This window comes from Argopecten irradians, chromosome 6 (genome assembly GCF_041381155.1).
Source record: "Argopecten irradians isolate NY chromosome 6, Ai_NY, whole genome shotgun sequence".
Lineage (NCBI taxonomy): Eukaryota > Metazoa > Mollusca > Bivalvia > Pectinida > Pectinidae > Argopecten > Argopecten irradians.
This window is the reverse complement of record NC_091139.1, coordinates 45,245,565-45,259,935: the sequence shown is the minus strand read 5'-3', so window position 1 is coordinate 45,259,935 and position 14,371 is coordinate 45,245,565. Positions and strand designations below refer to the sequence as shown.

The window sequence follows — 14,371 nt, the reverse complement described above, 5'->3', positions numbered from 1 at the left end:
GTCTATCTTTGCTAGTCTTGATATATCAACGCTTTATTACACATGTCTTATCTGCTAGTCTTGATATATCAAAGCTATATTACACATGTCTATCTGCTAGTCCTTGATATATCAAAGCTATATTACACATGTTCTATCTGTAGTCTATATATCAAAGCTATATTTACACATGTCTATCTGCTAGTCTTGATTATATTATTTACAATGTCTATCTGCTAGTCTTGATATATCAAAAGCTATATTACAACTTGTCTATCTGCTAGTCAAAAAGTCTATTTACAAATTCTATCTGATATATATCAAAGCTATATTACACATGTCTAACTGCTAGTCTTGATATATCAAAGCTAAATTACACATGTCTATCTGCTAGTCTTGATATATCAAAGCTAATATTACACATGTCTACTGCTAGTCTTGATATATCAAAGCTATATTTACACATGTCTATCTGCTATCTTGATATAACTAAAAGCTTATTACACATGTCTATCTGCTAGTCTTGATATATCAAAGCTTTTATTACACATGCTATCTTGCTAGTCTTGTTACATCAAGCTTTATTTACACCATGTCTATCTGCTAGTCGGTTGATATATCAGAAGCTTTATTACACATGTCTATCTGCTATATTGATAATATCAAAGCTATGATCTGCTAGTCTGGTTATATCAAAGCTTTATTACACATGTCTATCTGCTAGTCTTGATATATCAAAGCTATATTACACATGTCTATCTGCTAGTCTTGATATATCAAAGCTATATTACACATGTCTATCTGCTCTAGCTTGTTATATCAAAGTATTATTACACCCAAAGCTGTCTATCTACTACATGATATATCAAAGCTATATTACACCATGTCTATCTGTAGTCTTGATATATCAAAGCTATATTACACATGTCTATCTGTCTAGTCTATCAAAGCTTTATTACACATGTCTATCTGCTAGTGCTTGATATATCAAAGCTTTCATATTACACATGTCTATCTGCTAGTCTTGATATATCAAAGCTTTATTACACATGTCTATCTGCTAGTCTTGTTATATCAAAGCTTTATTACACATGTCTATCTGCTAGTTCTTGATATATCAAAGCTTTATTACACATGTCTATCTGCTAGTCTTGATATATCAAAGCTATATTACACATGTCTATCTGCTAGTCTTGATATATCAAAGCTTTATTACACATGTCTATCTGCTAGTCTTGATATATCAAAGCTATATTACACATGTCTATCTGCTAGTCTTGATATATCAAAGCTATATTTACACATGTCTATCTGCTAGTCTTGATATATCAAAGCTATATTACACATGTCTATCTGCTAGTCTTGATATATCAAAGCTATATTACACATGTCTATCTGCTAGTCTTGTTATATATCAAAGCTATATTATTATTTACACATGTCTATCTGCTAGTCTTGATATATCAAAGCTTTATTACACATGTCTATCTGCTAGTCTTGATATATCAAAGCTTTATTACACATGTCTATCTGCTAGTCTTGATATATCAAAGCTATATTACACATGTCTATCTGCTAGTCTTGATATATCAAAGCTTTATTACACATGTCTATCTGCTAGTCTTGATATATCAAAGCTTTATTACACATGTCTATCTGCTAGTCTTGATATATATCAAAGCTATATTACACATGTCTATCTGCTAGTCTTGATATATCAAAGCTATTATTACACATGTCTATCTGCTAGTCTTGATATATCAAAGCTATCTTATTAAAGCTATATTTAGATATCACATATCTATCTGCTAGTCTTGATATATCAAAGCTATATTACACATGTCTATCTGCTAGTCTTGATATATCAAAGCTTTATTACACATGTCTATCTGCTAGTCTTGTAATATATCAAAGCTATATTACACATGTCTATCTGCTAGTCTTGATATATCAAAGCTATATTACACATGTCTATCTGCTAGTCTTGATATATCAAAGCTATATTACACATGTCTATCTGCTAGTCTTGATATATCAAAGCTATATTACACATGTCTATCTGCTAGTCTTGATATATCAAAGCTATATTACACATGTCTATCTGCTAGTCTTGATATATCAAAGCTATATTACACATGTCTATCTGCTAGTCTTGATATATCAAAGCTATATTACACATGTCTATCTGCTAGTCTTGATATATCAAAGCTATATTACACATGTCTATCTGCTAGTCTTGATATATCAAAGCTTTATTACACATGTCTATCTTTGTCTAGTCTTGATATATCAAAGCTTTATTACACATGTCTATCTGCTAGTCTTGATATATCAAAGCTATATTACACATGTCTATCTGCTAGTCTTGATATATCAAAGCTATATTACACATGTCTATCTGCTAGTCTTGATATATCAAAGCTATATTACACATGTCTATCTGCTAGTCTTGATATTATCAAAGCTATATTACACATGTCTATCTGCTAGTCTTGATATATCAAAGCTTATATTACACATGTCTATCTGCTAGTCTTGATATATCAAAGCTATAATTACACATGTCTATCTGCTAGTCTTGATATATCAAAGCTATATTACACATGTCTATCTGCTAGTCTTGATATATCAAAGCTATATTACACATGTCTATCTGCTAGTCTTGATTATATCAAAGCTATATTACACATGTCTATCTGCTAGTCTTGTTATATCAAAGCTTTATTACACATGTCTATCTGCTAGTCTTGATATATCAAAGCTATATTACACATGTCTATCTGCTAGTCTTGATATATATCAAAGCTTTATTACACATGTCAATCTGCTAGTCTAATCAAAGCTATATTTACACATGTCTATCTGATAGTCTTGATATATCAAAGCTTTATTACACATGTCTATCTGCTAGTCTTGATATATCAAAGCTTTATTACACATGTCTATCTGCTAGTCTTGATATATCAAAGCTATATTACACATGTCTATCTGCTAGTCTTGATATATCAAAGCTATATTACACATGTCTATCTGCTAGTCTTGATATATCAAGCTATATTACACATGTCTATCTGCTAGTCTTGATATATCAAAGCTATATTACACATGTCTATCTGCTAGTCTTGATATATCAAAGCTATATTACACATGTCTATCTGCTAGTCTTGATATATCAAAGCTATATTACACATGTCTATCTGCTAGTCTTGATATATCAAAGCTATATTACACATGTCTATCTGCTAGTCTTGATATATCAAAGCTATATTACACATGTCTATCTGCTAGTCTTGATATATCAAAGCTTTATTACACATGTCTATCTGCTAGTCTTGATATATCAATGTTAACTTACCCGTGTCTATCTGCTAGCCTTGACAAGATCTTGGCAGCAGCAGGAAAGTTACGACTTTTTTCATAGTATTTCCACAACATATCTAATGCTCCCATAGCCTCAGCCTGATAACCGGTCTTCCTTTTCAGGTACGGTTCCATAAATGGCGATTGAATCTGAAGAAAAATATCATTCAAATATAATTTAATATGAATCTTATGCAATTGTTACAGAAACAGGAAATTTCAGAGATTTCTTCATTTGTGACTGACTAAATCACAATACATATTGTGACGGTCAAGTGGTCAGGACTCTGTATCCTGAACCGACTTGAAAATAACCAGTGGTAGCGCGGCTACTGCCACATAAGTATTTGAGGGGTAGAAGACTCTTGCCTAACTACCTTAACCCAACCCTGAAATATTTTGGTAAGTAGTTCTAATAATAGATGCATGAATTATCTGATTGCTTGTTTAAAACGTGTGATATACATAGAAGAATATTCGTACCGAAAGTATGACAAAACGTGGTGTTGTCACAATATCTCTAGATATTCAAATATCTTCGAAGATTCTATACCAGAAATAAAGTTTCAATCAATATACTAGACATGATTGGAAGGAAAGGACAGAGGACAGGACATGACAAGATACACATGTTTTATACACTATACGCCCCGCCCATTTCTTACCTACAATACTTTCTCTGTCTGGTTCATGCTGTACACTATATACCCCGCCCATTTCTTACCTCCAATACTTTCTCTGTCTGGTTCATGCTGTACACTATATACCCCGCCCATTTCTTACCTCCAATACTTTCTCTGTCTGGTTCATGCTGTACACTATATGCCCCGCCCATTTCTTACCTCCAATACTTTCTCTGTCTGGTACATGCTGTACACTATATACCCCACCCATTTCTTACCTCCAATAGTTTCTCTGTCTGGTTCATGCTGTACACTATATGCCCCACCCATTTCTTACCTCCAATACTTTCTCTGTCTGGTTCATGCTGTACACTATATACCCCCACCCATTTCTTACCTCCAATACTTTCTCTGTCTGGTTCATGCTGTACACTATACGCCCCACCCATTTCTTACCTCCAATACTTTCTCTGTCTGGTTCATGCTGTACACTATATACCCCGCCCATTTCTTACCTCCAATACTTTCTCTGTCTGGTTCATGCTGTACACTATATGCCCCACCCATTTCTTACCTCCAATAATTTCTCTGTCTGGTTCATGCTGTACACTATATGCCCCACCCATTTCTTACCTCCAATACTTTCTCTGTCTGGTTCATGCTGTACACTATATGCCCCCGCCCATTTCTTACCTCCAATACTTTCTCTGTCTGGTTCATGCTGTACACTATATGTCCCGCCCATTTCTTACCTCCAATACTTTCTCTGTCTGGTTCATGCTGTACACTATATGTCCCGCCCATTTCTTACCTCCAATACTTTCTCTGTCTGGTTCATGCTGTACACTATATGCCCCACCCATTTCTTACCTCCAATACTTTCTCTGTCTGGTTCATGCTGTACACTATATACCCCGCCCATTTCTTACCTCCAATACTTTCTCTGTCTGGTTCATGCTGTACACTATATGCCCCCCCATTTCTTACCTCCAATACTTTCTCTGTCTGGTTCATGCTGTACACTATATGCCCCGCCCATTTCTTACCTCCAATACTTTCTCTGTCTGGTTCATGCTGTACACTATATGCCCCGCCCATTTCTTACCTCCAATACTTTCTCTGTCTGGTTCATGCTGTACACTATATGCCCCGCCCATTTCTTACCTCCAATACTTTCTCTGTCTGGTTCATGCTGTACACTATATACCCCACCCATTTCTTACCTCCAATAGTTTCTCTGTCTGGTTCATGCTGTACACTATATACCCCACCCATTTCTTACCTCCAATAGTTTCTCTGTCTGGTACATGCTGTACACTATACGCCCCACCCATTTCTTACCTCCAATAATTTCTCTGTCTGGTTCATGCTGTACACTATATACCCCACCCATTTCTTACCTCCAATACTTTCTCTGTCTGGTTCATGCTGTACACTATACGCCCCGCCCATTTCTTACCTCCAATAGTTTCTCTGTCTGGTTCATGCTGTACACTATACGCCCCGCCCATTTCTTACCTCCAATAGTTTCTCTGTCTGGTTCATGCTGTACACTATATGCCCCGCCCCATTTCTTACCTCCAATACTTTCTCTGTCTGGTTCATGCTGTACACTATATACCCCCGCCCATTTCTTACCTCCAATACTTTCTCTGTCTGGTTCATGCTGTACACTATACGCCCCGCCCATTTCTTACCTCCAATACTTTCTCTGTCTGGTTCATGCTGTACACTATACGTCCCGCCCATTTCTTACCTCCAATAGTTTCTGTCTGGTACATGCTGTACACTAAACGCCCCGCCCATTTCTTACCTCCAATAGTTTCTCTGTCTGGTTCATGCTGTACACTATATGCCCGCCCCCCATTTCTTACCTCCAATACTTTCTCTGTCTGGTTCATGCTGTACACTAAATGCCCCACCCATTTCTTACCTCCAATAGTTTCTCTGTCTGGTTCATGCTGTACACTAAACGCCCCGCCCATTTCTTACCTCCAATACTTTCTCTGTCTGGTACATGCTGTACACTAAACGCCCCACCCATTTCTTACCTCCAATACTTTCTCTGTCTGGTTCATGCTGTACACTATATGCCCCGCCCATTTCTTACCTCCAATACTTTCTCTGTCTGGTACATGCTGTACACTAATGCCCCACCCATTTCTTACCTCCAATATTTCTCTGTCTGGTACATGCTGTACACTATATGCCCCCCCATTTCTTACCTCCAATAGTTTCTGTCTGGTACATGCTGTACACTATATCCCCCCCATTCTTACCTCCAATATTTCTCTGTCTGGTTCATGCTGTACACTATATGCCCCGCCCATTTCTTACCTCCAATACTTTCTCTGTCTGGTTCATGCTGTACACTATATGCCCCGCCCATTTCTTACCTCCAATACTTTCTCTGTCTGGTTCATGCTGTACACTATATGCCCACCCATTTCTTACCTCCAATACTTTCTCTGTCTGGTTCATGCTGTACACTATATCCCCCCCATTTCTTACCTCCAATACTTTCTCTGTCTGGTTCATGCTGTACACTATATACCCCCGCCCATTTCTTACCTCCAATACTTTCTCTGTCTGGTTCATGCTGTACACTAAACGCCCCGCCCATTTCTTACCTCCAATACTTTCTCTGTCTGGTTCATGCTGTACACTATATACCCCACCCATTTCTTACCTCCAATACTTTCTCTGTCTGGTTCATGCTGTACACTATATGCCCCGCCCATTTCTTACCTCCAATACTTTCTCTGTCTGGTTCATGCTGTACACTATATGCCCCACCCATTTCTTACCTCCAATACTTTCTCTGTCTGGTTCATGCTGTACACTATATGCCCCGCCCATTTCTTACCTCCAATACTTTCTCTGTCTGGTTCATGCTGTACACTATATGCCCCACCCATTTCTTACCTCCAATACTTTCTCTGTCTGGTTCATGCTGTACACTGTATGTCCCGCCCATTTCTTACCTCCAATAGTTTCTGTCTGGTTCATGCTGTACACTATATGCCCCACCCATTTCTTACCTCCAATACTTTCTCTGTCTGGTTCATGCTGTACACTATATACCCCACCCATTTCTTACCTCCAATACTTTCTCTGTCTGGTTCATGCTGTACACTATATCCCCACCCATTTCTTACCTCCAATACTTTCTCGTCTGGTTCATGCTGTACACTACCCCATTTCTTACCTCCAATACTTTCTGTCTGGTTCATGCTGTACACTATATGCCCCACCCATTTCTTACCTCCAATACTTTCTCTGTCTGGTTCATGCTGTACACTATATGCCCCGCCCATTTCTTACCTCCAATACTTTCTCTGTCTGGTTCATGCTGTACACTATATCCCCACCCATTTCTTACCTCATTTTCTCTATGCCTCCATTTCTTACCTCCAATACTTTCTCTGTCTGGTTCATGCTGTACACTATATACCCCACCCATTTCTTACCTCCAATACTTTCTCTGTCTGGTTCATGCTGTACACTATACGCCCCACCCATTTCTTACCTCCAATACTTTCTCTGTCTGGTTCATGCTGTACACTATATGCCCCGCCCATTTCTTACCTCCAATACTTTCTCTGTCTGGTTCATGCTGTACACTATATGCCCCACCCATTTCTTACCTCCAATACTTTCTCTGTCTGGTTCATGCTGTACACTATATGCCCCACCCATTTCTTACCTCCAATACTTTCTCTGTCTGGTTCATGCTGTACACTATATGCCCCGCCCATTTCTTACCTCCAATACTTTCTCTGTCTGGTTCATGCTGTACACTATATGCCCCACCCATTTCTTACCTCCAATACTTTCTCTGTCTGGTTCATGCTGTACACTATATGCCCCACCCATTTCTTACCTCCAATACTTTCTCTGTCTGGTTCATGCTGTACACTATATGCCCCCACCCATTTCTTACCTCCAATACTTTCTCTGTCTGGTTCATGCTGTACACTATACGCCCCGCCCATTTCTTACCTCCAATACTTTCTCTGTCTGGTTCATGCTGTACACTGTACGCCCCCCCATTTCTTACCTCCAATACTTTCTCTGTCTGGTTCATGCTGTACACTATATGCCCCGCCCATTTCTTACCTCCAATACTTTCTCTGTCTGGTTCATGCTGTACACTATATGCCCCGCCCATTTCTTACCTCCAATACTTTCTCTGTCTGGTTCATGCTGTACACTATAACGCCCCGCCCATTTCTTACCTCCAATAGTTTCTCTGTCTGGTTCATGCTGTACACTATATACCCCACCCATTTCTTACCTCCAATACTTTCTCTGTCTGGTTCATGCTGTACACTATATGCCCCGCCCATTTCTTACCTCCAATACTTTCTCTGTCTGGTTCATGCTGTACACTATACGCCCCACCCATTTCTTACCTCCAATACTTTCTGTCTGGTACATGCTGTACACTAAACGCCCCGCCCATTTCTTATCTCCAATAGTTTCTGTCTGGTACATGCTGTACACTAAACGCCCCGCCCATTTCTTACCTCCAATAGTTTCTGTCTGGTTCATGCTGTACACTATACGCCCCGCCCATTTCTTACCTCCAATACTTTCTCTGTCTGGTACATGCTGTACACTAAACGCCCCGCCCATTTCTTACCTCCAATACTTTCTCTGTCTGGTTCATGCTGTACACTGTATGCCCCGCCCATTTCTTACCTCCAATAGTTTCTGTCTGGTTCATGCTGTACACTATATGCCCCGCCCATTTCTTACCTCCAATACTTTCTCTGTCTGGTTCATGCTGTACACTATATACCCCACCCATTTCTTACCTCCAATACTTTCTCTGTCTGGTTCATGCTGTACACTATATACCCCCCCCATTTCTTACCTCCAATACTTTCTCTGTCTGGTTCATGCTGTACACTATACGCCCCACCCATTTCTTACCTCCAATACTTTCTCTGTCTGGTTCATGCTGTACACTATATCCCACCCATTTCTTACCTCCAATACTTTCTCTGTCTGGTCATGCTGTACACTATACCCCCCCATTTCTTACCTCCAATACTTTCTCTGTCTGGTTCATGCTGTACACTATATACCCCACCCATTTCTTACCTCCAATACTTTCTCTGTCTGGTTCATGCTGTACACTATATGCCCCACCCATTTCTTACCTCCAATACTTTCTCTGTCTGGTTCATGCTGTACACTATATGCCCCGCCCATTTCTTACCTCCAATACTTTCTCTGTCTGGTTCATGCTGTACACTATATGCCCCACCCATTTCTTACCTCCAATACTTTCTCTGTCTGGTTCATGCTGTACACTATATGCCCCACCCATTTCTTACCTCCAATACTTTCTCTGTCTGGTTCATGCTGTACACTATATGCCCCGCCCATTTCTTACCTCCAATACTTTCTCTGTCTGGTTCATGCTGTACACTATATGCCCCGCCCATTTCTTACCTCCAATAGTTTCTCTGTCTGGTTCATGCTGTACACTGTATGTCCCGCCCATTTCTTACCTCCAATACTTTCTCTGTCTGGTTCATGCTGTACACTATATGCCCCGCCCATTTCTTACCTCCAATACTTTCTCTGTCTGGTTCATGCTGTACACTATACGCCCCACCCATTTCTTACCTCCAATACTTTCTCTGTCTGGTTCATGCTGTACACTATACGCCCCACCCATTTCTTACCTCCAATACTTTCTCTGTCTGGTTCATGCTGTACACTATATGCCCCACCCATTTCTTACCTCCAATACTTTCTCTGTCTGGTTCATGCTGTACACTATACGCCCCGCCCATTTCTTACCTCCAATACTTTCTCTGTCTGGTTCATGCTGTACACTATATACCCCGCCCATTTCTTACCTCCAATACTTTCTCTGTCTGGTTCATGCTGTACACTATACGCCCCACCCATTTCTTACCTCCAATACTTTCTCTGTCTGGTTCATGCTGTACACTATATGCCCCGCCCATTTCTTACCTCCAATACTTTCTCTGTCTGGTTCATGCTGTACACTATATGCCCCGCCCATTTCTTACCTCCAATACTTTCTCTGTCTGGTTCATGCTGTACACTATATGCCCCGCCCATTTCTTACCTCCAATACTTTCTCTGTCTGGTACATGCTGTACACTATATGCCCCGCCCATTTCTTACCTCCAATACTTTCTCTGTCTGGTTCATGCTGTACACTGTATGTCCCGCCCATTTCTTACCTCCAATACTTTCTGTCTGGTTCATGCTGTACACTATATGCCCCACCCATTTCTTACCTCCAATACTTTCTCTGTCTGGTTCATGCTGTACACTATATGCCCCGCCCATTTCTTACCTCCAATACTTTCTCTGTCTGGTTCATGCTGTACACTATATACCCCCCATTTCTTACCTCCAATACTTTCTCTGTCTGGTTCATGCTGTACACTATATGCCCCACCCATTTCTTACCTCCAATACTTTCTCTGTCTGGTTCATGCTGTACACTATATGCCCCGCCCATTTCTTACCTCCAATACTTTCTCTGTCTGGTTCATGCTGTACACTATACGCCCCACCCATTTCTTACCTCCAATACTTTCTCTGTCTGGTTCATGCTGTACACTATATACCCCGCCCATTTCTTACCTCCAATACTTTCTCTGTCTGGTTCATGCTGTACACTATATCCCCCCCATTTCTTACCTCCAATATTTCTCTGTCTGGTTCATGCTGTACACTATATCGCCCGCCCATTTCTTACCTCCAATACTTTCTCTGTCTGGTTCATGCTGTACACTATATGCCCCGCCCATTTCTTACCTCCAATACTTTCTCTGTCTGGTTCATGCTGTACACTATATGCCCCGCCCATTTCTTACCTCCAATACTTTCTCTGTCTGGTTCATGCTGTACACTATATGCCCCGCCCATTTCTTACCTCCAATACTTTCTCTGTCTGGTTCATGCTGTACACTATATATACCCCGCCCATTTCTTACCTCCAATACTTTCTCTGTCTGGTTCATGCTGTACACTATATACCCCGCCCATTTCTTACCTCCAATACTTTCTCTGTCTGGTTCATGCTGTACACTATATGCCCCGCCCATTTCTTACCTCCAATACTTTCTGTCTGGTTCATGCTGTACACTATATGCCCCACCCATTTCTTACCTCCAATACTTTCTCTGTCTGGTTCATGCTGTACACTATATGCCCCGCCCATTTCTTACCTCCAATACTTTCTCTGTCTGGTTCATGCTGTACACTATACGCCCCGCCCATTTCTTACCTCCAATAGTTTCTCTGTCTGGTTCATGCTGTACACTATATCCCGCCCATTTCTTACCTCCAATAGTTTCTCTGTCTGGTTCATGCTGTACACTATATGCCCCGCCCATTTCTTACCTCCAATAGTTTCTCTGTCTGGTTCATGCTGTACACTATATGCCCCACCCATTTCTTACCTCCAATACTTTCTCTGTCTGGTTCATGCTGTACACTATACGCCCCGCCCATTTCTTACCTCCAATACTTTCTCTGTCTGGTTCATGCTGTACACTATACGCCCCGCCCATTTCTTACCTCCAATACTTTCTCTGTCTGGTTCATGCTGTACACTATATACCCCGCCCATTTCTTACCTCCAATACTTTCTCTGTCTGGTTCATGCTGTACACTATATGCCCCGCCCATTTCTTACCTCCAATAGTTTCTGTCTGGTACATGCTGTACACTATATACCCCACCCATTTCTTACCTCCAATAGTTTCTGTCTGGTTCATGCTGTACACTATATACCCCACCATTTCTTACCTCCAATACTTTCTCTGTCTGGTTCATGCTGTCACTACTTTCTTACTCAATATTTCTGTCTGGTCATGCTGTACACTAAACCCCCACCCATTTCTTACCTCCAATAATTTCTCTGTCTGGTTCATGCTGTACACTATATACCCCCACCCATTTCTTACCTCCAATACTTTCTCTGTCTGGTTCATGCTGTACACTATATACCCCGCCCCATTTCTTACCTCCAATAGTTTCTGTCTGGTACATGCTGTACACTAAACGCCCCACCCATTTCTTACCTCCAATAATTTCTCTGTCTGGTTCATGCTGTACACTATATGCCCCGCCCATTTCTTACCTCCAATACTTTCTCTGTCTGGTTCATGCTGTACACTATACGCCCCGCCCATTTCTTACCTCCAATAGTTTCTCTGTCTGGTTCATGCTGTACACTGTATGTCCCGCCCATTTCTTACCTCCAATAGTTTCTGTCTGGTTCATGCTGTACACTATACGCCCCACCCATTTCTTACCTCCAATACTTTCTCTGCCTGGTTCATGCTGTACACTATATACCCCACCCATTTCTTACCTCCAATAATTTCTCTGTCTGGTTCATGCTGTACACTATATACCCCGCCCATTTCTTACCTCCAATACTTTCTCTGTCTGGTTCATGCTGTACACTATATGCCCCACCCATTTCATACCTCCAATAATTTCTTTGTCTGGTTCATGCTGTACACTGTATGTCCCGCCCATTTCTTACCTCCAATACTTTCTCTGTCTGGTTCATGCTGTACACTGTATACCCCGCCCATTTCTTACCTCCAATAATTTCTCTGTCTGGTTCATGCTGTATAACCAGTCATACAAAGCTACATGGAACAGTTCATCTTCACTCTTCAGGGCCAGCCGGAATATGTCAGATTTCTGGAGGAGGAAGTTAGGTAAAGTATTGTAACCCTCAGAAATTGTGTTAAACAAAGCCTTCTACAAAGGAAGGCACATTAAAACACACATAAGGTATAGGATAACAAGTTTACTAACTTTGCCATTAATGTTTGCTGATGTTCAGAATTTTGAATACCAATGTAACACTCAGTTGACTGATTTTGGTAGCATTGAGTAGAAATGATTCATATGTAAGTAAGAGATGAAGTCAAAGAACAACAAATTAATTTTAGGAACAAATATAGCACAATCTTTATGGTTTAGGTAATATTGTTCTGTGTAACTCACAAACTGGTCGGCCTCCTGTGGGGAGAGCCTGCTGGGGTCGGGGGTTGGCGGGGGCCCAGGAACCTTTGGTGCCTGTGGAAACGATGTACTGGTGGTAGACAGGAATCCTAGTGTCCCAGTGATACAGTTATAACACTCCATCCTGTTAATATCAAATCACTCATACAAAACATTCTTCCTCAATTTTAATGTAACTTACCTGTTTTGATAATATCACTTTTCTCATACCTGGAATTCAGATTTTTGCCTCACAAATTACTTGGCTTAACAGCAATATACTTGTAGTTTTTTGATTTTCTTTAGCTCGCTAAATTTATTTTCATTTTTGCGATTTTTCTTTCTGAGGTCAAAGAAATAAGATTATGACTTAAGAGATCCAGCCTCCTCCTTTGGATTCAATCCTCCATTTAGATAAATTATCTATAGATTGTTGGTTGTGTATGTTTTCTGCGACACCCCACCTGGACATGTAAGCTGACATTCCCTGGAGATCCTCCGGGGGTTCCCCACTCCTGTAGAAGTGGATGGCCAGATTCTGGGGATCACGTTTATGTGCCAAGGTGAGACACAGGTCAACAATTCCATCATAGTAATGAACATTGGCAAACTGGCTACACACGACCGTTAGCTGGAGCGGCTGCGACACATTCTTATAGAGCTGAGCAAGAAACAAATCATGTTCAACACATCTTTATAAAGCTGAATAAAAACCAAATCCTCTTCAATCTTTTATCACAAATTGTAAGGGAAAAACTCATTCTTTAGTATTTTTAGTCAGAGGTACCTTTTGATTTAACCAGAGGCTCATGAGCATAATATATAACATATTCAAAATATTTTCAATAATGACCCTTTTTTACTCTTCTTAAACATTCGTTTCAGGGAAAATATTTCAACATTCTTCTTAGCTAAGTCTAACAAAGTTTGCATTAACCACCAAATTTCAGTCAGTGTCTGAAAACTAAATATTATATAACCCATGTAGAACTCAAACTCAAAACCAAGAGATGGATGGCTAGTGGTGATATGTCAGTTCTCAGCCACTGTGGAACCATTATTAACCAGAGGGATCTTGGCGCCCACCAAAGAATGATCTATGTCTGACAATGGAAAGATCGATCTTTTCTCTACTTTTTAAACTTTTTCAAACATACTACACATAAAATTTGAGACAGATCCCTTCAGTACCTTTTGAGATATAGCAGTAACAAACTTCAACTATCAAAATCCAAAATGGCGCCTTGGCGGCCATCTTGTCGATCAATCGGCCCCAAATCGCAATTTGCACAACTAGGGCCCTAGGGGAACCTACATGTGAAATTTGAGAATGATCCATTCAATACTTTCTGAGAAATAGCGATATCAAACTTTTAACTATCAAA

The 14,371-nt window shown here is 40.3% G+C and overlaps 1 protein-coding gene across 1 annotated transcript in view; it reads right to left on the bottom strand.

Annotated features, from left to right (window-relative positions):
• Positions 1-14,371, bottom strand: part of LOC138326554 (nuclear pore complex protein Nup155-like) — an 84,984-nt gene that overhangs the window by 14,280 nt on the left and 56,333 nt on the right. Inside the window, 4 exon segments of the mRNA XM_069272651.1 lie at positions 3,335-3,489; positions 12,576-12,680; positions 12,990-13,131; positions 13,451-13,647. Of these exon segments, the coding sequence (XP_069128752.1) occupies positions 3,335-3,489; positions 12,576-12,680; positions 12,990-13,131; positions 13,451-13,647 (599 nt within the window).